Source organism: Oryzias melastigma, linkage group LG4 (genome assembly GCF_002922805.2).
Source record: "Oryzias melastigma strain HK-1 linkage group LG4, ASM292280v2, whole genome shotgun sequence".
NCBI classification, from domain to species: Eukaryota; Metazoa; Chordata; class Actinopteri; order Beloniformes; family Adrianichthyidae; genus Oryzias; species Oryzias melastigma.
The window spans coordinates 24,259,528-24,285,500 of record NC_050515.1 but is presented as its reverse complement, the minus strand read 5'-3'; the positions used below and the strand labels follow the sequence as shown (position 1 = coordinate 24,285,500).

At 37.6% G+C, this 25,973-nt stretch overlaps 1 protein-coding gene across 1 annotated transcript in view; it reads left to right on the top strand.

Annotated features, from left to right (window-relative positions):
* LOC112150722 (inactive N-acetylated-alpha-linked acidic dipeptidase-like protein 2) overlaps positions 1 to 25,973 on the top strand; it is a 321,270-nt gene that overhangs the window by 94,304 nt on the left and 200,993 nt on the right. The window contains exons 6-7 of the mRNA XM_024279192.2: positions 9,352 to 9,471; positions 19,005 to 19,137. Coding sequence (XP_024134960.1) covers positions 9,352 to 9,471; positions 19,005 to 19,137 — 253 coding nt within the window. The remainder of the gene's footprint in view (positions 1 to 9,351; positions 9,472 to 19,004; positions 19,138 to 25,973) is intronic.

The following is a 25,973-nucleotide window of genomic DNA, read 5'->3' as shown; positions in this document are numbered from 1 at the left end:
ACTGCAATACATTTCATATGACAAGCTTTACTCACCTCTTCATTATTATGGCTGAGCACATTCCCTCCCATTCTTCAAACATATTTTATTAACCTTGTTGTCTTTTATTAAGAATTTAGCATTTTAAAAGATAAGAGATGTCTTTAAGATGCAAGGAATTTCTTTTTCTCCACACATTTCACAAAAAATAGAGCACATAAAAATATGCATATTTAAACTTTTATGGCTTGAGAATGCAATGAAATAATCTGTTTGAAAAGGTCAGCCTGAAGTGTTTCAATAAAATATCCAGCAGCTTTGGTGCATGGTTGAATGTGCAGCATTGCACCCACCAACTGTTCATCTCTGCAGCATGGTGACACTTGCCTTTTAAATAATTTGGACACCTTTTACAGTAAGTATGAACATTAATTATTGATCAAATCAAAGATTTTCACATTATCAGCTCAGTAACTCCGTTACCTTTTTTTTTTAATTCAGTTAATTTCCCTTCGTACATATTTTAATAAAAATGCATATGAAACAAATTTTTGTTGAATTGTTGAACGTTTGGCATAATCAGGACTCTCTTAACACAAAAGCAACAAAAAGAAAAATTCTAGCGCTAGAAGACGTACAAGTCAAGAAGATCCATTTATCTTCTATGCTGCCATTTAAGGCATAACAATAATTAAAATACGTCAAATATCCTATAGTTTGGCTCACAGAAAGATCCTTTTGTTACCACTAAATTGGTTCATTCACAGAGTTTACCTGTAACCTAGGCACCGGTCCATTGTGGTGAAGAGATAGCTGAGCCAGAAAGCAAAGCTTTCAATTTACCGGTCGATCTTTGTTCCAGTACTCACCTATGGTCATGAGCTCTGGGTCAAGCGACTGAAATGAGCTTCCTCTGTAGGGTGGCTGGGCGCTCCCTTAGAGATAGGATGAGAAGCTCTGTCACCTGCAGGTGACAGTTTCTCCTCCACCTGGTCCAGATGCCTCCTGTGCGCCTCCCAGGGAAGGAGTTCTGGGAATGTCCCACTGGATCGAGGTACCAGAGAAGATCCAGGACATGCTGGAGAGACTACGCCTCTCGGCTGGCTTGGGAACCCCTTGGGGTCCCCCCAGAGGTTCTGGACGAAGTGGCCATGGAGAGGGAAGTCTGGACATCTTTGCTTAGACTGCTGCCCCTGCAACCCAGTTGCGGATGAGTGGAAGATGGATGGACCGTCTTACTGCAAATGACCTTCACTTCTCTCCTTTCTGGAACAAACCACCACCTCTAAAGATTCTCCCTCTTCACTCACAACAAATCATAATGTCATCTGCAAACATTGTGGTTCAGAGAGATTCCTGCCTAACTTCATCAGTCCATCTATTGATCACCATAGCAAACCAGAAGGCTCTAAAAGCCTCGGTATAGTCCCACATCTTCCTTGAACTACTCTGTTGCACCTCCAGCACACATCATCACTGTTCTGCAGTTTTATACACACTTTTCTGCCACACCAGATATCCTTATAGAGAAGCACAGCTCCTCTCGCAGTACTCTGTCAAAAGACATCTTTCCTTCTTGTTGCTCAGGCACCTCTTACTCTCCTAAGATCTTCTTCAACAGCCCAGCCAAAAACTCCCCACAACACTTCCATACCTTCACAGAATTGTTGTCAGGATCAGCTGCCTTTCCACTTTTCATTCTCTTTAATGGATTTTTCCCTTCATTCTTACTGATCTTTGCTACTTCTTGCTCCGCAACAGCCACCTCTTCTACTCTGTGCTCTCTAGCCTGACATGGTTGTCATTCAACAGCTCTACAAAGTGCTTCTTGCAACTTTCCATAACACTTTTGGCATCTGTCAAAACACATAGCAGGAATGACAAAATAGGCTGAGCAGATGCGTGAAAACAATGTTAGAAAACCTTGAATAAAGCAAACAAAAGAACTTGAAAAGCTAAATTACAACAAAAAAATGTTCTTCCTTCCTATTTCCATAAAAACTAACAAAGTATGTTTTACTTAGTTGGTTTTAGGGTTTCAGTTTGGAAATATTAATCCACCAATGTTGCCCAAATGAGTTGTTTTGTTATTTAAATGTTTGTCTTTTTTTTTTTTTTTTTTTGACATCTAAAATTTATTTTAGTTACTATTGTATATATGATTCTTCCACATAATTGCCACCTTACATCCTGGAGTAAATGTCAGAACAGAGTTTTCTGTAAAGTTTCTTAGAATCCAGCTGTGACACAAACACGGATGCTGCTGTGCAACAAAGAAGTATAAATGACCTTTGAAGAAAATGAAGTCCAGTCTTTGAAAGTCAAAGTCACAGCATGTCATTAATTGATGCTCATGAATCTTAAAAAGGATCAAAGGGAGGTCTCTTACATTGTAGATAGACCTGTCAGTGGATTCCATTTTTATAAAAATTATAACACATGACATCATCTTTATTAATGTAATTATAAAAAAAACTTTTTATGCATTTATATTCTAATAAAAAGGGCAAAGAAGACATAAAACCCCACTCCAGTCATCTGTTGATCTATTTGGAAAGTGTTAATAATGGAATTTTAATTATGATTTTGCCAATTTTTGCCAAAAAAAAGTCATTTTTCTAGGGGGGATAGTTTCTGCAGAGGGCTGTAGTTCATTATCATTTGCCCTCTGAGCTGTGGGCAAAATTGTTGTTGTGGAGTAAGCTTTCCCCTATTTCCCATCATCCCTTTGTTTGCACTCTCTCCCATTAGCTTACAGCCCTCTCACAACCTCAACATAACACATAACTATTGGTGCATCAAAAATGGGAGGTAATTGGAACTATCCAGCCATATAGTTTTGAGCCAGATTCAAGCTCGGACAAGGAAAACAGAAACCTACAATTGTCTGTCTGTAAGTGGATGAATTAGAATAGTATACTTTTTGAGAAATATTGTGACACCTTTTCCAAGATATCCAGTTTAAATGTTTCCTGTTGGTGTATTTAAGCAAAGGGGAAGTGCATTTGAGGGAACACAAACTTGGGAGTTTTCCTACCAATGCCACCAACTATAAATTCTATTGACCCCAGTGAACCTCTTTTTCCAGATGGCATTTGTTCTAAGTGGCTTCATGTTTAGCGATCAAGGGTCTGGAAAGCCAAGACAGTTTCATTAACATTCTAAATATAATTTGCAATAAGAATTATGTCTTTATAAGTTCACAAAGTTTTTAAAGAGAGTGCAACTATTAATACCTGGGACCCATGCAAGGCTAGTAGACTCACCAATTCTAATGGACAAAGTTAGATTTTGCTTCAAGAAGCCATAAAACCAATTTGGACCTGCAGTTGCAGACTTGTCCCATGACTCTTTGGGCATGGATGTGTGCAGCTATATTTTATGCGGTTCTTGTTACCTGTAAGCACATAAAATATTAACCATTGATTCAATTTTAGTCTGGCACCAGTTTAACCTACAGAAATTCACCAGACTTATATTTTATCAGCTCTTTTCTGATCACCTTCTGTGGACAGTCCAAGGACACAACTTTAGCAGTCTCTTTCTGACACTCCATCAACACCTTCTTCTGTTCATCAATGAGAACCTTTGTTCTTGAGTTACAGCCTACACTGGGAATTTGCTGATATTTTTCTAGTTTTTCTGACTTGACCTTCGTGTTACAGGAATGAAAGACGTAATGATTGCATAATTGTAACATGGCGAATGCCATTGAATTTTGCCACTGATCTGACTGACTTTCTCTGGACTTTTACATGAGATGAAGCTTTTTGCCAGAAGCACACCATTGGGAAAATTTCTTTGCCAATACTTTGGTATCTTCAGAATTAAATAAAGTGTTTGTTGACATTTTTTCTAACTGCTACAGCTGACCCTATGCAAGTGTGTTACAGCTCCCCCTGCAAAAAGGTAGTCCACTTGTCAAAGAATAGGCAGACAGCAAGTTCCAATTGCAGCAGGTTTATTAACCCAGTTAAAGTTCCTCAAATCTAAATCAGGGTCTTGCGGGCCAAAGTCAGCAACGAGTATGGGAGCATCAAAGAGCAACCAGATTGCTCAGGGTCCGGGCAAGGGTGGACAAGGTGCCAAACAAGCAGAATTGAAGACGAACAAGGATCTGGTGAACAGATTAGGTCAGGGTGAAACGCTTGGTGTGCCAGCTCAGTGGCACAAACAATACTTCGCACTGAGTGAGGCTCTGAGGAGCGCTTAAGTGTCCTGTAGGTGATTGACAAAAGAGAGTCAGCTGAGGGGCATTTAGGAACCGTGCGCTGGGGTTGCTGGGAGATGAAGTGCTTTCAATACTCCGAAGACTGCTCCCGAAAGGGGCCAGAGAGGGAGACAGCGCTAACAACTGACAGCACTCTACAGCTAACAACTGTAAAAAAATAAAATAAAACAAACAACGTAATAAAAAGAAGAGCTATAGAGGCATTTTAAATTAAACATTTGATAGGTTCAGCTGAAAATGTCTGGTACATTCATGTTGTTTTTCTACCTTCACTAAGGAGTCATGGTGCTCTGCAGTCACAAGTCCCGGTCAGCCAATTGTACATATTTACACATATTTACATTGCTGGTAAACTGAACACCAGGGGCAATAAGGATTTCTTTGTCTTGCCCAAAATTCTTCAACACATGTGTGGGCAGACTGGGAACAGAACATGCAACCTTCTGATCAGAAGTTAACCTGACAACCAGTTTGATTATTTGAATAATTGCAAATAAAGGTATCCAATTACACAAGTTAACACAAACATTGTTCCTTGCAAATTTAGTTGTCTTCTTTACGAAGCAATTACTTTTCATATTTAGGCTATAATTTAAACTGAACATAAGCAAAGTGAAAAGGATCACTTTACTTTTTCTGATAGGATACAAAGCAAATTACAACTGACCAACGTTACAACTCTGGTCCCCTACACAGTTTAGATTTTCAAAATGAAATCTAATAATGAAGATAAAATGTACAATCAGGAGATGTTACTTCATTACTCTGTTTTCCGTCTTTAACCCTCTTCCATAGTGATTTTTTTGGAGGAAAGGTGCTGTCAATCCCTGTCTCTTGACTATTTATAGTGAACCCAGGGGTGTAACTGTCCTGGCCATGTGTGCCCATTCATAGTGCACTTCTGTGATGCTGGAGGCAGAAAAAAGCTAAATAACAGACAACTTGGCTGGAGATACATTTATGGTTCCCATTAGTTCAATACTACACCGACACACACTTTTTCATTTGCTCCCAGAACATTGAACGCTTTCAATGCCAACAATCAGTCTGGAAGTGGCACAACTGCAGAAGATCTGAGCGTAAAGATGTGACCATGAGCTTGTTTTAAAGGAGGAACTGGATGGAAAATAAAACATAATCAGACTGAATTTATGACTGTGTGATACATGAAGAAATGTCTTTTTAATTTGCTGCCATGTGATTGGCTAATTAGGAATTTATACTAATGAACAGTTGGTGTGCCTAATAAAGTGGCCAGTGAGTGTATAATCATGGATCCAGTATGGATGCATATGGGTGCATATGTAGCACTGATATTCCTAATGGTTATCAGTTTTTCTTTTTATCATTGTCCAGTGTTGTTGCATGTTTAGGCGTTTTCTTCAGCTCTGAAGTATCTTAGTTTGCAGTCTTATAAATGTTCAAACAAGTCGTCTTGACTGCAGCTATTTTTTCATTCACATATCCATTTGAAATTCACTAACTGAGCTGTCTCAGGTAAAAGACCAGTATTTACATAAATCACTTCAGAAAAGAGTAATTTACATCACTCAAAAAAATATTTTTGGTGGAAGCGTTTAACTCCAAATAAAGTTTGAGTTTCTCAAAACAAAATAAAAAAGAATCATTTTAGAAAGCATTTGGTCAGCAGACAAATATGTACAGTATGACCACCTTTTCTGTTTCTTAAGGTTTCAAATTTGTATCATTTTGCCAAATTGTTGCATTCTGGGTCAGGAGTTACTTGTTGTGAAAACCATTTTATCAGTTCATGTTTGCATGTTTGTTCTCAGTTCCCCTTTCAAAAAAATAGTGTTTTTCCACCAGCAGAGGCATAAAATCTGATTTTATATTAGACCCTTCTAACTGAGATATAGAGATATATGAGTCTATGGCTTGGATGAAGGACTTCATATTCAGTGTCTTTGTAGCTTTTGCTCGACTCCCTTTAGTCTGCGCTAAGGTTGCTCAAGTGTGACACCAAATGGTTGAATAGAGTCTTACAAAAACCTCTTAAGTACTGATGAAAGCAGTTTCATGAGATTGCTACACATGTTTAATATCCACATATTAATTTGTAAATGCACGTTTAAATTGGAGGGAAACATAAGGATGGGGACTTCTTTTGTGGATCAGGAAGGATTAGAGGTTGACTTCTGAAAGAGTGGTCGTAATTACTCTCTAATTTCTCAGAAAAAGGTCGCTCCAACTCATGATGATGAAGAATAAATTGACAGATTAAAGCAACAAACTGTTGTGAGGAGTTGGGATTACTTCCTGTTCTTTATGTTTGTTGAAGAACAAAAGAAACAGTTTGTTCTTTCTTTATAATAAATGCCTTTTCATGCTTTGAAAGGTTGATCATTTTCATTACCTTGAATTGCACTTACATTTGTGACAGACAGTACATTGTTCAGAGAAAGGGATGGGTGTCTTGGTACAATAAACCTTTTTTGTGCATTAACACTCACTCTGTTTTGTACTTTTCCCTGACCTGCAGTTTAAATCGAGGACTTTTATGATGCAAATGCAAATGGTGCGGCTGTGGTGTTGGGGATGATAAATCTCTCCTGCTGTTTTCTCCTGAGCTGGTGTAAAAAGGATGTGCACTCTCGCTTCCCCCTCCTTGGCACAAGCCGCTCTCACTCGCTCACATCCACTGCAGCATCGCGTTACACTCACCCCCGGGCCAAATGAAAAATGAATCAGCCCGTGCAATACTGTGAAGGAGGGCCAAGAGGTGGCGGTGGTGGTTGTTGCAGGTCAGAATATTGGGGTTAGAAAAAGACAGAAATAGTAAAAAGAAGATGGTGAAGAAAACCAAAGTCTAACCTTTATTTATTTATTTTTTTTATCATCAACAGTTTGGACTAAAAGAAACTTCCGAGACACTAAGGCCTGAGTCTTTGAATGTGACTGCCTTGTAAATTCAGGGATAAGATGGCATGCATCAAATGTGTGGCTTGTGTTTGAACCTACATTCACACTGGTTATGTGACACAAGTTAAGGAATGCACTAAAAGCACACTCTTACGTGTTTAGTCCATGGTGTTCACACTGGACAAGCAGGGAGGGGCTTCTTCTTCTTCGTTTTCTATTTCTACTGCTTACTAGCACGTCTGCTACCTACAGATGGATGAGGTTTGGTGTTCAAGCTGTAAATATTAATTTCTCCTACATGATCAATATTTAAACTGTTGGCACTTCAGTGAATTAAAGGGGACATCCTCCATCTGTCACCACCAAAACCCCCCAAAGTTCATTTTGGTTGAACTTTCACCTGGCGTTCAGTGACTGCATGTTTTCAACGTTGAACATGAAAAGGGTTGGGAAATTTGTGTAGAATGTGAGAGCTATGAATGGCGGAGTTTGCATGCTTTTTAATAATCTTTTTTTTATTGGAAGCGGCCAGTTAAAGGAAGGTCACCAAGGGTGCAGTGGCGTACCTACAACATTCTTTATTTTTGTGGGGGGGGCAGATATGGACACAGGTTTGGGAAAGGGGGGCAAATGTTGATTACCCAAAACTTATTCTAATCATAAATGCTGGTGTTTCTCATCTCGTATGTGGTTTTAACACCTAAAGGAAAATCATATCCGCACAAATATACTGTAATTTAAGGAAATATATTATTGTGATTAAACATTATTTAAGTCCTATTAACATTGAGATGAACACTTTTCACATGCAACCAAACAGGCAATTAAAGTTGTTTTATAAGATCTTAATGCCTGCAATGCTGTTTGTGGCTTCAAATATTTTTTTTCGTTATATTTTGATGTCATTGACTTTACTTAACTTAAAAACGTGTCACTCACCGTGTGAATATCGCTTCTTTTGATTTCTGCCATTAACACGACTTTCCAGTCTTTTCAAATGGTGATACAAATGATGGTTGGGGGTGGGGAGTTTAAAGTGTCAGATTCATGGAGTACGTGAATGTTGTGTTCAAGGACGCTCGGACATATGTGTTTCACTATTAAGACGTTGTTTAATATGTAATATAACACCAAGTTTCAGTGTTTCACTTGGGGTGGCATGTCTGGACATGCTCCAGTGACGGTGGTGTCATCATATCCAAAGTACACAGTGTCGTACACTAATTGCTGATAGACAACTGAAGTAGTTGCTATTGTTGTCATTAGCGACATTTCCATTCAAAATGAAATTGCAAAAATTGGATTTGCGATAATCAATTTGCCAAGTGAAAACATAACAATTTCGAAAAATGTAGAAAATTATTGAAATAATTTTTTCCACTTGTAGGAGGTGGTTTTTGACACATATGGACACACTTTTTTTTTTAATTAAAAGAGTTCTGTGACCAAAAATTGGGAAACACGCTTATCTGTGCAGTGCCATGGGCCTTGGGCACTGCACAAGCGGGCGCTGCGAGAGGTCGCACAGCATCACATAGATCATTATAGTTGAGCATGTCATGTAGAATTGTTGGATCCACAGCTCCTCTGCTAGTGCCGTGGCAGAAATTTGAATGTATCTGCCATATATCAAAGTGTTGTTCTTATCCATCGTCATGTTGTTAAAATTAAAGTTCCATTAGTTGTCACGCACCTAGGTGACTGAAATTTGTTTTCTGCAATTGACTAATAATCTGGGGGAGCGGTGAGCTGCAGACACAGCTGCACTTAGTAACTACTTGGTAGTCCAACCCCCAGTTCAACCCCTTAATACTGAATCTCAAGCAGGGAGGCATTGGGTCATATTTTTAGAGTCTTTGGTTTGACTCTGCCATGGATTTGAACTCCTGACCTACCAGTCTCAGGGCGGACGCTCTAGCACGAGGTCACTGAATAGGTGGGCGACGGATCTTATGAGTTGGTTTGTGTTTATTCGCATAGTTGTGATTTAATGGAAACTGTGTAATTCCAAAATTGTGTTCTTTTGAGATTGCAGGAATTCATGTAGAATTTTGTGTATATGTATCATGGAAATTCAGCTAGTGATTGATGCTAGCAGAAAATTTGTTTTTTTTTTTTTTTTTTTTGGTTGCTTTTTTTAAAAAGTTTTGACCAGGTTCAAAAACATATTGAGCACACATAGATGTTAAGGACGCCTCCACTCCAAATAATTTGGTTGTGAAAATTACTTTTGTAATGACGTCTTTGTTGCATCTCTACAGGGGGAGTTGGTAGATGTCCAATACGGCAGTGTGGATGATCTGAGGAGAGCCAAAGACATCCTAAACCTAACCAACCAGATCGCTGTGGTCAAGCTTGGAAAAGCTCCATTGTTGTACAAGGTAAAACCCAACCACAGCCCTCATGTGCACCTGTTCGCTCTTTTATTACAGGGGTTATGTCAAAAAGACAAACCGCAATAGGTGAAATCCACAAATGAAATATATACTGTGTCACAATGTGGTGTGACAGGGGTGGCCTGGTTAACATAGGAGGCAGACTTCTTTAAAGATCAGGAACAGAGTTTTATTCACCAGTGCACAGCTCACACAAGCTCCTTCCCTCAGCCAGCCTCTCTTTACACTGAGCTTCTTCCCTTTTATAGATATCAGCTAATTGGCTGGCCACGCCCAGGAAGGAAGTCACCTTGACCAAACAATAGGAAAAAAAGAAAGACAAAAGATAGAAATGTCCTGCAAACAATACATTTAAAGTCCTGTAAACAAAACAAACATAAATAAACAAACACCTCAAAACATTACAAATCAAAAAGTAAGCAAACAATTTAAACCCGTCTCACTTCCTGTGCCCCACCCTTAAACAGGAAGTCACTGGCTTGGCCACCATTTTGTCCTGTGGGCATCAGGAAGATGAGGTGAGAGATCACAAAACCAATAAACAACTTTGAACATGTGCAGTCTGTTTTGATCCTACTTGATATTTTAAAAAGGTGCCAACCATAAGTGCAAAGTAAATGCAACTACTTTGTCACATACTGTAAGTCCAGTATTATGGAATGATAACAAAGATCTGCTTGTGATCATAGATATATGTAGTTTTGAAGAACTGAACACATTCTGTACAGCAAACATGGCAGAGAATGACTGACAAGGCCAACTACCAATCAGGATGAAGAACACAGTGCATTGTTAAAGGGTAACCAAACAGGGAAGCTGGAGGCTGACTCCACCCACAGCCGAAATGTGACAATCCAGTCAGAGGGGAGGGGCTTGGGGGCTGGACTGTTAACAATACTGCAGCTGCAGATCATGATGGGACTTAACCAATCACAAAATTCAACTGTAATACCTGAATTCAACCTTTAGGGGGCAGGGCACAGATAGTTTTTAAATATATTTGGCAAATTCTCAAAGAATTTGGCAATGAACAACAGACAGCACTTTTAAAACCCCATTTATAGAGGTCAACAGCCAAAAAAAATGATTAAGGGTTTGATTACCCCTTAAAAAAAGAAAAAAGGTGCAAAAAATTGCACTTAAAAGTCAGCAAAACTGAGATTGAGAAAGTTGAACTACGATATATTGATGGACCCCTGTACTACAGAATTTCTCAAACTGTTTTAATTATAAAATGTTTTAATCATAAAACTCATTTATACATTGAGAGGATGTGGGATTAACCACTTTAAATACTTTCAACACCAAACAGTACTAGTGAAAGTTGTTTATTGTGTATGAATCAACGTTTGTTTATGTGCCACAGTTATCTAATCGTTCTTTAAGTAATGACGCTATAATGTCTGTTTGTTTCCAGCAGGATGACTGTAGTTTCTTAAGACAGAGCTGCAGCAGTGACACACTGATTCAGCGCATTTCTGCTTGGATGTGTGCCAGCCTGCGCTCAAAGCATTTTCCCCGTCAATTACAAGATGACAGAGAAAATATGAATTCCAATCCAGTTAATGAAAACATAAACATCTACTTAGATGTTAATTGCTCATAAATTTCTCTTCACATTCCATTCAATCAAAAATAATTTAATTATGGGAACCTTAATATGACTCCAAGATCACTTTAACAGCATTCCGCGCTGGAAATTTCTGCTAATGGACAATTAGAAGTTACACTGCAGAAGGATTGCAAAGAAGTATCACAACAAATACACACATTTGTATCGTTTTCATACATTTGTGATGATCTGCTTGTGGAAAGTTTTTAATCCTAAACTGAAAGTGGCAGTTAGTGTTAGATAGGTATCATTTCAGAGACTGTTGGTCATACATTTTCACAAACACCACTTCTCCAGTCATGATGTGGTTTGATTTACAACCCACTGTAAAGTCCTAAAATATGTTCTCAAATGATGAATTAATAATATCAAATGTTAGCAGCAGTTGGATCAGATTGCTGCTTCACAGAGCAAACATGGGGGAGGACTCCAGACATTGTCTGACAAGGAGCTTGTCAGAGTTCAAGTGACCTTTCATGTCAAACAGCAAGCAAATTTCAAGTGAACATGGACAACTTAAGTGGATTTAATCTACATTGCAAGGGTATCCACTCTTTTTAAGGCATCTAATCTACTTTTGAGCTACTTATGTAAATCAATAATGATTTAATATTTGTGTTTCTAAATATACAGACTTACTATGAGAAGCAGATTTTAAAGTGAACCAGAAAAGTATTTTGAATTAAATTGATCTATTTGAAGAGTACATTTCAACAATAATCAATCAATCAATCAATCAATCCACTCTTTTTAAGGCATCTAATCTACTTTTGAGCTACTTATGTAAATCAATAATGATTTAATATTTGTGTTTCTAAATATACAGACTTACTATGAGAAGCAGATTTTAAAGTGAACCAGAAAAGTATTTTGAATTAAATTGATCTATTTGAAGAGTACATTTCAACAATATTCGAATCATATCATGATTTATGGTTGGCGATACGATTCATAGTCGATATTGGTTCATTTTGTTCTATCTGATCCAATTATTTGACCTAAAATTGATTCTTTTAGCCTGGACCACTTACCAACAAATGGTATTTTCCAACATTGATGTTTTGAAATGATTTTTTAATGATATAAGTCTATTCCAGGGGTCTGCAACCTTTAAGACTTAAGAAGCCATTTGGGTTGATTTTTTTGCAGACCATAATCCATCAGGAGCCACAAAGTCTTAGCTCACCCCTCAGAGAATTTAGACACTGATTTGTATTTATCTTATTGATCCCATCGTGATACATATAAATGAACTATTGTTTTAGCATAAAAAATCAATAATTAATAGCCTTTTTTCAAAATATGACATATACCGTTTGATAAAGGTTGTTGTGACTCCCTTTCAAAATAAAAAAAAACTTTCTGTGTCACATGAAATCAACTCAATTCTGGAAATAAAGGATAATATAATGACTAAAAAACATTTTTTTTTTTTTCTGTTTGTGATGCATTTGTGCCAGAAATGCATAAATCTAGCAACCCAAAACTAGATCAGAGCTAATTCAGTGACCCTTACTGTATTTTTTAACCTTAACAGGGGCACCTAAAATATGTCAATTTGTTCAAAAATAAAAAAAAAATCTGCCTATTAACCCTTGAATATAAATTTTGGTTGTGCTCACTGACTGATGAATGGATAGAATAAAGTTTGAGTTGACTTTTTTCACTTCAATACTTATGTTTTACTTAAGTTACTATTTAAAATTAGAAACTTTATTTTTATTTTATCAGAGAGCCACAATGGAGGGTTAAAAGAGCCTCAGGTTGGAGACTCCTGGTCTATTTGATTAACAACTTGTCTCCAAAAGATCGATTTGGTTTGTTTGAAAGAAAATAAATTAATTTATCAATTAACCAATTACATGTTAAAGCCCTACAATTTTAGATAAATATGTGAGATTAAAATGCACACGTGTGCAGTGACTATTAAATCACAGAATGTTCATTTTGCCATTTTGTTTGTCAATCAAGTGAAACACTTCATGGCAAGGATGATGATTGGCTGATGGCAAATTAAATATATATTTGTCTTTTTTTTTTGTTAATTTTTGATGACCCACTCTTTGCTTTATGATCAACGTATTGGGCCGCTGGTAAATATCCAGATTTTTTGGTTTTACCACATGTATGTGTTTGGACAAATCTTTTCTTTTCCTTTTGTTTGTGAGTACTGGAGTGAATGCTTTCATGATTATTGTCTATGAAGATTTTTACTAGCAATGTATTTTCAGGATAATAGGTAGATTAAAAATATTTAAAAGATAAGTCAAATTCCTGCTCAATCAGCTGATGTCAGCCACCATAAAGCTTGTAAAGGCGCTGCTTCTCACTGATCTGCACATTAACTGTTGCTTCTGTAAATGTGAAGGTGATGGAAAAATTAGGTTATAAGTAAACCAGGATACCAAAGAAGGAAGGGTACGAACAGGAAGAAGTCAAAAACCGGACCGAGTGCTCGGGAGCGAAGAGCATCACTGCTGACCCAGTTTTTTTGTTTGTTTTTGTTTTTCACCTTCGCCTACAGTCTGTGACAATTTTCCTCATGTGTTCTTTCTTGCTGTCGTGTGTCAGCAGCTAAAACAAATGCTTGCCTTTTACATGGAAGTGGGCGCCGATGATTGATGAGCCCTGAACTCTCACTAATGAGTGTGTGACGGTGACTGCCGGCTCCAAAGTCACCACACAACCGCCGCGGTCGTTTCTGACACGCTACACGCTGATGTTTATCACCACGGTTAAGCTCGTTTGGCTGCAGTAATAATATAATTATAAACCATAATAGGATAATGGTCCCGTTTCAGTGCAGTGTCGTCTCCACCTCACTCTAACAAGGTGTTAAAGTTTTACTTAGATTATTTTAATGGCTTCTAAAAGTTCATAATTCAGACCACATGAAGATTTAAATTAGATATAAAAATTAAAGCCTATTTTGCTACAATTTAGTTTTAATTGGGCTGTTTGATGGTTTGTTTTGTTAATTAATTAAGCAACTTTTTGTTCTTTGTTACAAGGTTGTACAGGCCCTGTGGTACACCATGTCTGACTGTAAAGGGAGGGATGCTAATCATTTACATACAATTGATCCGATTTGTTTAATTTAAAGTTGCTAAATTGTTCTTTTCATACACATGACAAGTTCTACTTTATGCTAAAATATTTTAATTAATCAGGGCTGAGATTTAGTAAAAACACGTAAATACACAAATTTACCAATTTCTGTCTTTTCCTTACAAACAACAACACAATCTAATTTAAAATCTACAAATCCAGTGAAATTCAATGTATTAATACTTATTTGTTTGATCCTTTAAAAATGTATAAACTAAATGTTTAAATGCAGAAAACGGTTTTAATGTATCAAAAATAAGTCATATATCCACAGTGAAAAAAAATTGCCATGATTGTTTTATGAATTATTCAGGAGAAAGTAACTTTCTAGAAAAGTTATATTCATGAGATAAGATTAAATAGGTTTTAAAAAAAAACTATTAAAATGTTGGTTTTATAAATCTTTAAAAACAAGAATTAAAGGCATCACAAGATATTCTTAGTCTGACAAATAAACTCCCTTAGCAGTTTGTATTTTGGATTACTTGTCATTTTTATTTTAAATGTGCTTATTTAGATATTTAAATATTATTACTATTATTCTATTTCTCATTAAAAGCCTTAACTGCAACAAACCAGAATCAGTCCAGCTGTCGTTTTCATCTGTAGTCCTCAGACAAACGTCAGAGATGTTTACTTAAAAAACTATCCATCCATCCATCCATCTTCCTGACCGCTGTGTCCCTTTCGGGGTCGCGGGGGTGCCGGAGCCTATCCCGGCCACTGATGGGCGAAGGCGGAGTACACCCTGGACAGGTCGCCAGGCTGTCTCAGGGCCTCAATCACACACCCAGTCACTCACACATTCACACCTAGGGGCAATTTAGAGTCACCAATTAACCTATGAAGCATGTTTTTGGACGGTGGGAGGAAGCCGGAGTCCCCGGTGAAAACCCTTGCATGCACGGGGAGAACATGCAAACTCCACACAGAAAGGTCCCAGCCGGGATTTGAACCGGGGCCTTCTCGCTGTGAGGCAAGAGCGCTAACCACTGCGCCACCGTGCAGCCCTACTTAAAAAAAAAAAAAACTAAAAAAGAAAACAAATTTGTGATTCTCAAGAGACAGTGATCCAAAATCTGTTATTGAGAAGTCACTTCTCCACACGTCTCCTCGGACAGAGCCTTGTGTCACTCTTTGGGAGGTAGTTCTTATTTTAGCAAACCTGTTTTAGGGAGGGGATGACAAGCCATTCATGAATTTATAAAAGACAGAGGTTTCTATAATGGTCTCCCAGCTTAACAGTTTTTTGTTTTTGTAAAATTGCACAATGATTTGAAAAAGAGAATTTACTCATCCTATTTCTGTGCACGTAATTCTTGGTTTGTAAATCAAATCAAGAAAAAAAAAAAAAATTGATTCTACACCAACATGTTCGTGGTTGTATTTGATAAAAGCAAATTCTGTTTTTTTTTTTTTTTTTTTTTTTTTGGGAGGGGGCATTTTAATGAAAGTAAATCTGCTACAGTAGGGTGTGTTTTATTTTGAAAGAAACTTGTAATGTGTTGCAGTCAAAAGTAGAAAATTAAATGACGTAGAGGAAAATGTAAAACTGTTATAACTCTGAAAACTATATTTTATATATATAAATGAATAGCTCAATAGTCAAAAATACATACATTGTATTTTTCTAAACAGAAAGTGAAGTTTTGTGGCTCTCCCTGTTTATGTGGACAGTAAGAAACTGGACCAAATAACAACTTTAAGAGTTAAAAAGTTGCAAACCCCTGGTCTAAGGCAATACGTGTTGTTGATAAGAAACAAAAAAGAAAAACAACAGTGTCAATGCATTATTGGCAATTCATTCTGTTTTTCAGAATATATAAGAAAAACACATGAGAAAGCTGTTGTTGTTCAAAATGTTATACAGAAATTGCTCTTTACATGGAATGCGGCAGGAATGGAAAGAGTCACTGTTCTGTGTTGGTCCGTGCTGACTCCTGTGGAGTGTGTTGTCTTGCAGGTATGAGTTGTGTGTGTGTGTGTGTGTGTGTGCTGTTCCTGTTTTCCAGTGAAGGACAGAGTTGATATGAGAGCAGAATGACCATGGCTGGTGTCACAAACTCAATAAAATAGTCATCTATGCTCATAAAGAACAAGGACACAACATCTCCAATGATAACACTGAAATATTGTCTGTTCAGAGGCACAATCCCCCCCCTCCCAGATGTACACAGCCTCTTCCTCTAATCAAATAAACTGAAAAAGCAATCGCAGTCTAACTTTATGAGCATAAAGAACTATTCCACATCAAACAGGAAGATACTTTGCAATAATTAAATTGGGATCTTGTGGTTTTTCATTAAAACGTGTTGACATGTTGGATAGATGTGAGGAAATCTCCTTTTTTGGAGTTGTTTTTAACCAGGTGATATTTTTTAGAGCAAAAAACATACTCCTGTTTATCACACGGTGTCACGCAAACAAACAGCTGCTGTCTGTCATTACCAGATCCTGAAAGCTTTTTAGCTGATCTTAGTGGCAGATGCCTCTGCCACTGAGTACATGTGCAATAACAAGACGCATTCATGCCTCCACTGGTTAGGTGGTCGCACTTATCAAGCCTGCTTTTGTTAACAAGCACTCAGAAACTCATTTTGTTTCTTCAAAATGTTGAAATGTTTGACCCAAATAGGCTGTCGCATATTTATCTTGTAGCACTTCCATGTTGGTCAAAGGACCCCATTTAAAAAAACAGATTTTTTTTCCAGTGTATGCGTATGTTTTTGTTAGTTATTTATTTAATTATTTTTGGTTAAAGGACTTCTTTGAACTTTAAAATTTTCAAACATAGGATGACTTTCTATCTTCCTTGTGTTTGAATTTTGGCACATCATTTAAGACATGTTTGCTGGGTTAATTTATGTTTTTTAATTGCTATGAGAAACGGGGAGGGGCCAAACAGTTGTAAAACATTCCAGACTTTAGAATTAAAACCTTGCACTTTAAACTAAAAAAAAATAAAAAAAAGAAAGAAAAGAGTAAAAAGACTGCATTTACGACATAACCTAATCTTTAGGTAACCTTTTCAAAACAGTTTTAAGTGCCTCACAGTCTTTTTAAAAAAAACTCTTACAGTGACCTATCGTTACTTTTCAGTGACTTACTCAGAGTTAAAGATCTACACTTAGTGGAGAAATCTTGAACACTTTTTGGATTTGGGTTTTGTTCCTCTGATATTTTTATAGAGTTTAAAATAACACCAACTAAAAGTTGTTTTTAATAATTCTTCCAGAGATCATTTGTCAGTGTTGTACCAAAATTCTTTTAAGAAAAATGTTTTTGATAAAATTTTGAAAACATTTTCCTTTAATTGGTCTGTTTACTAATGTATATTTTACCTGTGTTCATCAACCTAATGCTGAGTACACACCATGCATCTGACATGCATTCAAGAACACACTAAATGAGTGTTATTTAACAACATTTTTTTGCATACAGGGTTCACACAGGTCTGTCGCAATCCAATACTAGCGCATGTATTTATAGTATGAAGAGGATTGGTGTTAAGAGTTGGTATCTAATAATTCCAGTCGGGCTCAGACTGCAATTATTAGTTTCTCTTTATGACCATTTTTTAAAAGGTAGGCACTTCCGTTAATAAAAAGACCACCACCCATTAGGGTTGGGCACCGATGGGTTCTGATGCGGTTCCGGTTCTACCGCGGTTCTTTTGTTTCGGTTTCGGTTCCCTTTCGGTGCTTATTGCGGTACTTCAGTAATAAAAAATAATGCCTTTATCTTCCTAAATCCAAAGCAGAACGGCTTCAAACAAGCGCAGACTCCCTCCTGCCGTGCAGCTGTGCGCACGTAATATAAAGCATAATATAAAACTCCGTCTTAAATAAACTTAAACGTCCTTGAAATTTTAGCCTGACATTTTATTAAATTAAATCAGGAATGTGGCATTTATTTGCAGTTGTTTTTGGGCAAAAGCAATATTTTATTTCAATAAAATAAGGCGGAAGATAAATCTCAATCACACGGCTGCAAAGCGCAGCAGATGATGACGACCCGCTGTGGTGGTGGGCGGAGCCGAGCCGAGCTTTCTGCTATTAGCAGCCCAACAAGGAGGAAACGATTCGGTGTTTCATTTTGGGATGGGGCTCCAGCGTTGTTTAAAAATTGCGGAAACTCCACTATTCACAGCGAAAGTCCCGCCCACCGACGTTGCGGAAGCCGACCATCTCGGCGGTTTTATATGAGCCCGCCCACGAACACAAGAAAGTAAATAGATGGGCTGAATCGTAAAGAATCAGAAGGGAGTACAAGTGATTGACATGTCCACAGACAAATGAAACTTCAATGAACTTTGGAACCGAAATCCGGCACCGTTTGCAGCCGCATCTTTCGGTTTCGGTAGAACCGCGCAAATCATAACGGTTCCTACTTGGAACCGAACTTCGGTGCCCAACCCTACCACCCATATGTCACAACCAAATCTGAGTCCGTGGTTGGTTAAAGTTTACCTGATTTAACTTTAACGTGGTTCAATTGTGGTTGGTTTTGTATCCCAAAAACAGACCTGTTTAGTAACGTATGAATGCAAAAATGTTGAATGTGGAAGCTCAAAACACACATAGATGCACGTTTACATGGACTGCGGTTCAGATAATTAGTATTCCTTAAAAGTGATTTGAGTCACAGTCAAATAACAAACACCAGTAACACAAACTTTTTTTAACAAACTACCAGATTTTCTTACTTCAGAAATGTGCTGAAAAGTGTCACATCAATTGAGTTATTGTCGCGTGTTGAGGAGAACTCCCTGGCTGAATGTCTAAATGTTTGTGTGCAGCTGGCCCTGCTGTCCCAGTGGGGATTTGGGGGAGCTCTGCTGTACGTGGACCCCTGTGACGCTCCCTTCAGCCGCAGCATCTTCCATCAGGCCTTCAGAGTCACCCTGAATCCTGGAGGAAGCCCTGCTATTGGTGAGGGACAAAACTAGTGTGTGTTTGTAGCAAACAAACTATGGGGTGTCATGGTTACATGTTACTTCAGTCTTTTTTTACTTTGCCAATAATTATGGCTTGAACCGAGCAAAAGAGTGTAATGGCCAATATCTTAAATGTTGTTTTCTTTGCTTACTCCCCTTTATGCCGCATTTTGCCACATAGCTCAAGTGCTGTTTCCTCCTTATGTACTCATGAACATCAAGTCATAACCTCGACTTTAAACAGGAATTCTGCACGTCAACTGATTAATCAATTCACACTTTTTTTCTCTCTTTCTTTGAAGAAAAAAATCCTGGAAAGTATTCCCTTTTTCTTTCAGCTATCAAATGCAATAATTATATTTATATATCAATATAGATAAGATTTGTGTCTTACAGTAAGGACAGAATCAAGCAGTATTTTTTTTTCCCAAGGACAAGAATCAAATGAAATAAACTTTTATTGAAGTTTGACCTGTCATGTGCAGGAGACATGAAAGAACATTGCTTGATCTTTCCTTAAAGTCGACTGTATTTCTTTGAAGTGTGTCATCATTGCAAGGACGCCTTAATTCTTTATACTCATTTTTGAAAGCGGATGAGATACAAATTGTTTATTACTCTCACACACTTTCAATGAAAACGGAGAAATTGCATCTGTGAAATCTTTTGCAAAGGTCTTTGATAAAGACGAGCCTTTCGGTTTCACTGTTTCTTAGAAAGGTCAACTTGCAACCCTTTGTCTCCAGTGTCCAATGAAGTCTTGTTGCATGCATTGGGGGTTGTTTGTTGGCAAAACCTTAGCCACAACTGCCCTTATATGGGTGGATCTTGGTTGTCTGCAGGCAAAACAATAGCCCATCTGTATAGGCGATGTAGGTGGCCCGCAAAAAATATCAAGATCGTGGACCGCTTGGTGAGCAAAAGGGGTTCACGCACATTTCTTTTTTTTATTATTTTTTTTTTTTATGAGCATGCTGTGGGTGACAGGTCATAGCAAACACCTATAAAGCAAAACACATATATGGGAAAAAAGGGTGAAGAAAAAAAGATGTAAAGAATAGATGTAGGCTACATTTAGCTCTACTTCAGTTTATGTGACTAGTTTAGTATTTATTTATTTAATAGACTTTCTCTGATGGAATCATCTTACAGTACATTTAGTTCAATGTATGCATTAGTCTTTAAGTCAAAATGACTAAACTTTTGAGTCTTCAGACAGTTTAAGAAGCTAGTATGTAGCATTTAGTGTTAGGTACAACCCTCTAAAGGGCTATATGCTCTGCTTGTACCTCATATTTTTTGTCATTTTATGTAACTTAATGCTATAAAAAACACACACAAAAATCCATAAGGGAAAGATTTATGTTTGAGATTTTTATGGATTCATATTTTCCTTTTCAAGTGGTAAGCTCTTTCACAGCAGGTCATAATTTGCCTGTCAAATGTCATTATTTGCTGGAAAAAAGCTTCCTTAACACAACTGAGTACATTTATCAAAGAAACTGTGTTCAGACTTGAAAATGCATTGGATTTAGAATCCAATTTCAAAAGAAAAAATACATTTGAGCATTGGGTTGGTGTATGCATACTAGCGATCCTGTGACCCTGAACAGGAATTGGTTTATGGAGAAAATAGATGAAATAGAAAAAAATACATAAAACTTAATTTTCACTTTTAGTTGTTAACATTTTTATTTAACACACTGTACAGCACAGTCTGGAGTGAAACTCTTAAAATCTTAGATAAAACCTCCTTTCCATATTCAGATCAAGTGAATTGCAATAAAAATATTCCTATTTTAGTTCATTTGCTGTGTGAGATGGTTAATACTTTTTTATTTCTTTGAAAACACCAACTAGTTAGGTCATTTTATTTAATTAGTATTAGCATTTTGATTGGCTTCAGACCTCAGATGCTAATGAATTTCCACTCTTGTACTCATTGCCAGCGTGTGCCTCTTTTTAAATGTATTTAAATCATCTTCCCATGACGGATGGCCTCACTGACCCTCACTCCTGTACTGACTCCCTGTTTTACGCCCAAACTGGTCAGCAGGGACGTGTCATTACCACTCAGGTATCCTTAGCCGGTGTAAGAGTCGCAGAAGCGCAGTGGCAGGACCCGGCTGTAACCCCGGCAGATGTCTGGACTGCTGCACGTGCACAGACAAGCGCATGTGTGTGAGCGTGTGTGCTGGAGTGTGTTTAAATGGAAGAGCAGGAGACAGATGTTGGCTGTCTGCTCTCAGCTCCCCCCACTAATAAAGCACACAAGAACAGAGGATGACGAAGGACACCTCATTACTCATCAAGGAGATTTTGTTGAGCTGCCAACTACAACCCTGACAAGAGTCCCAACAGCAGCCCTAACTTTAACTCCAACTATGGCTCCAAACATGTGATACCTTCTATGACTGAGATTGTTCATTTCTGTTACATTGAATCAATTATTTATCAGAAAAAGAGATCCATCATAGGAGCATAGGAGATGGAAAATCAAAGAACCAAACTGTCTGTGTGACTGAGAGCCTCTGCAGAGGTGTTATTTTATCTTATTGCATATGTGATGACATCCCAACTCTGTTCTTAAGCGACTATCCAGCATTTTAACTGAAACTCGCTGCTGTTTATAGAGGCTGCCTCTTTATGAGACTGTAAAGGGAGATAAAGTTGATATTTTATTATAAACACTAAATTTTTTTTATTCAAATTTCCATTGAAAACATGTGCTTTTTACAGTTTTCTGACAGTTGTTTGAGATTCATCAGCATTAAATCTGCTTCTTGCACCATCACTTCCTCTACACCAGGAAAAATGGTTTTCATAAATCAGCTTTATGGCAAAGACTATCCTCCACTGCCTGCACGGTCTGACACACACAAACACACACACACCTAATGTGAAACACATATGTACACATTTATGCAGACATTAGCAAGAAATACTTTTTTAAAAAATACTAACATATCTTTAAAAGCTAATAATCGTCAAGATGATGTCAGTTTGATGGAAATTTTCAATGACTATTTCAAAAAACGGTGAAAATAACTCCAACGAAAGACCCAAAAGCAGGAGACCGATCTTGGGGGCAGAAGCTTAAAATATTAATTAACTGAAACATATTTAGTCTTTCTTACTTCGTTAGTTGGTTGTTAAATAAAAGTTATTTAACAAAAATGAACTGAAACATGAGAAAAAAACCACGAAGAACCAAAAAGTAGCAGAACAGAACAGAAGACCTGACAAGGACAAACTGAAAACCAGACACTTCAATAGACTGATGGTAATTAACTGAAATGAAGGCAGCTGTGAATCTCGACAACCTGAATCCGATAAGACAGAGGGACAATTCAAAACAGAACATGGCCAAAACTGATAACATCACTGACAAAACCCAAAGTCCACAATCATCACAGTACCCCTCCCCAAAGGGCAGATCCCAGATGCCCAAAAATACCACACTTGGCAGGAAAGGACATGGAGGAGCAGAAAAAATATATATATTTTTGTTATCTAATCTTAAATCTCACTGAATGGTGATAACATTGAACTATCATTGACAAATGTATAATAAAATCTCTTGAGATAAGTGGTGTTCTTGTAAATTTGATGTTTTTTTTCTCTTTTTTTTACTCTCAGTTGTCTCTAACTGTCCTTAGGAAACCTTTCCGAATGTACCTACTGTCCCTAGTGCTCAGTTATTTTAAGAGTTTATGTAAAAGGCACATAATTCACTTACAGATATTCAAACTGATTAACGTGTCCATCCTGCCTCAGGGTTTTTTTTTCCAGTGAGTGACGTCAAAGACTCTGCTGAGCGTATATATGAGGGTAGTATCGGTGAGCCTGCTGCAAGGGAAAAGTAGAAGAACGGTGAACAGGATCTGAGACCAGTGAGCTTTACAGAAGAGCAGATCCTTCTTCTCCTTGAACGATGACGCCGCTGTGTGTGAGCCGTTTAAAAGACTTGTTGTGCAGCCTACTTTGGGTTGGAGTGCTTGCAGCTTATGGCCCTTGGTGTTTCGGAAACTTTAAAAATGTGCTCAGCTGTCAAGAGAACCTGCTTTTCAAATGGAAAAGTGAGACATAGGAAGCTGTCAGACGGAGCTCCCTGGTGGAAACGCTGCTGGGAGCCGAGCTGTTGGGAGGAAATGTGATTCAGCTGTTTGCGGAGGCTCTGCATAATGTTCCTCAGACTTCTCAACCTCTCAGTGGATTGTTTGGACTCCTGCTCACCCACCATGTTTATGCATATTCACCAAGCCAGACAGTTGAACAAACCCTCCATTGTTTTATGCACATCGCTGCTGATCATTTTTGTGCATCCAAATCTTTAAACAAGCAAATGCTTTAGCTGTGAGTATTTCTGCAGTTGTACTGCTCATGTCCACATGCACGCATAGTTTAAGGTTTAGGTTGCTTGCTATTTCTGCATGCTCTCCATGGCATTCCTCAATACAAATGCTCCCTTGAGGGGTGGCGGTGGAGTGAAAAGAGTAGAGGGTTCCTGCGGAGCTCACAGCGCGGGCGTTTATGTCAGCAGCAGGTGTTTGCTGTCAGGCTTACTCCACAGTCATCTGTGCTGATGTGCACCACGCTGCTGAAGCAGTCATTTACTTTTAGAGGAGATGCCACATTTCAGCTGGTTGAACAGCTGGGTTTAGCAGAACTCCTGAAAACAGAGGTCATCTCAAAAAGTTTCGCTAACAAACAGAATTTGGGCATTTTTTCCTAAAAAAAAGGCCTCTTGAGCAGTTTACCTAGAGAAAAAAAAGTCTTCCATCTTGTTTGAAGGTCATCCCACAGTAGAGATGGCCAATATAACACAATAAAATTTGATCCATCACCAATTACTCTTGTATAACGTATCCAATACCAACTATCAATATTAATTACTCCCAACTTCCTATTGGTTGTTTTATTAAGAAAAAGAAGTCAACTTTATCATGCAAAAATCAACTTTTCTGAGCTTTTAAGTGTATTACAATGTTAATTCCTCTCAAAAATAATAAAAAAAAACATACCCACAAAGAACTATTTTTATCCATTCATGGGTCCTCACATTCATGCATATAAACGTGGGGGTAAGGTCTCTTCCAGGAAGAGTCTCTGGGCTAACACACACCCACTTTCTCAGTGGAGCTGGTGATAGTCGGCAAAACGCTTTCATTTTAGTATTGACTCTATGAAGAAGTGGTTAAAATTGCACCTAATCTGCAATGACAACGACGCAGACAAGGTGGTGGTTTGGCAGGGTTTTTTTTTTTTATTTTTTTTATGTCGGATGCTCTGTATTTTATCCCGTCCAGGGACCGGCACAGGAAGACCTTGGCTTAGGCCCCCTTGTGGCAACAAAATTAAGCAGTAGCGGGAAGGGTCTTTCTTTAGGATCCACAGTGGATTAAGTACATTGTTCTCTGTGGGAAGCAAACCCTGTAAACATTCACTTTTAAATGTCTCATTTAATAATTAGTAATCAATAGTTTAACAGAGTAATCATCAAAACCAACATTGGTGAAGTATTGGTATGTATTTTACAATATCTTGGTATCAATACTCTTACCAATATTCTATAGGATCAGTTATAAACATCTATTCCTTCCGTCATCCTGGATCTCAGCTTTCTGGATCAGACCTGTGCATCTGGGGTGTGACCTGTGGAGTCAGTCTATCATTTTTGGTCAGTTCAGTTCTCCTGTTTGATGCCTTCACTTTAGTTTGAGCTCAAATGTGCTTTTTTACAACTGAGAACTGAAACAAAACCGTCTGGTTTGATATGTACACTGCTGATTTGCAGACACTTTTCAGTTCTGTCAGTAAATGTGGCTTTGGCATCATTTTTATACCCACAACTTGGAAAATTCTAATTTAAGTTCTTAAGAAAAAAAACAGAAAATTTGAAATTTAGCATTTCAACGTCACATATTGATTGGTGATAAATGGTGTTCAGCACTCTTCTACCTTCCTTTAAGGTCTAAAGCGCTTTACAGTCACAGTCCACTCACCTGTGCTCACACACATTCACACACCAATAACGGCTTCGCTGCGGTCCTTTGACCTGCCAAAGGACACATTGGTGGGCAAGCTGGGAACCGAATCCACCTGACATCGACTCTAGATTTTACATAGCTGAGTTTGACAATATTCAGTGCTTTAATATTTTTCAATATATTTAATATTTTGAAAGAAAAAAATACTGAAATAATCCTTTCAGAGGCGTGAAACTGTGGAGGGAGATCTGCAGCCCAGATGTACATTTAATTTTTTCTTCTGTTTAATTAGAAAGCATCAATTTAGAGCCAAATTCTCATTAGGGAGCAAAAAACTGAAAAATAAAAATACAATCTACATTTTAGGAATGTAATGATTTTTATGAAAGTAGTAAAAATATATAATACAATCAAACTGACTACAATTAGTAAATTTAGTTGAGTCTAAGAAAAAAAAAGACCTTTTAATCAAAATAATAAAACAAAAAAAAAAAAATACAAACTATTCAAAGTACTAAAAGCAAATAAAAATTGCAAGTTTAGGCTCTTAGTCTGTATATCCCTATATCAGTTATTTTCTTATCCACTTACCTGCCATAGCAATAGCTTACAAATGGACTGAATTGTAAGCTAAATTACCGACATAACTGTCTCCTCTGTTCATTGCAGAAGTCAAACTCCAACATTTACACCTTAAAGGGGTTAATAAAACATATCAGCTAAATGGCAAAATAAAAATAACCTATTTTTTATTATTATTTCTTATTTTAATAGACTAAATGTTTGGTATTCATGGACTTGTATCTTGCTCCTTTAAAAAAAATGGTTGCATTCCGACCAC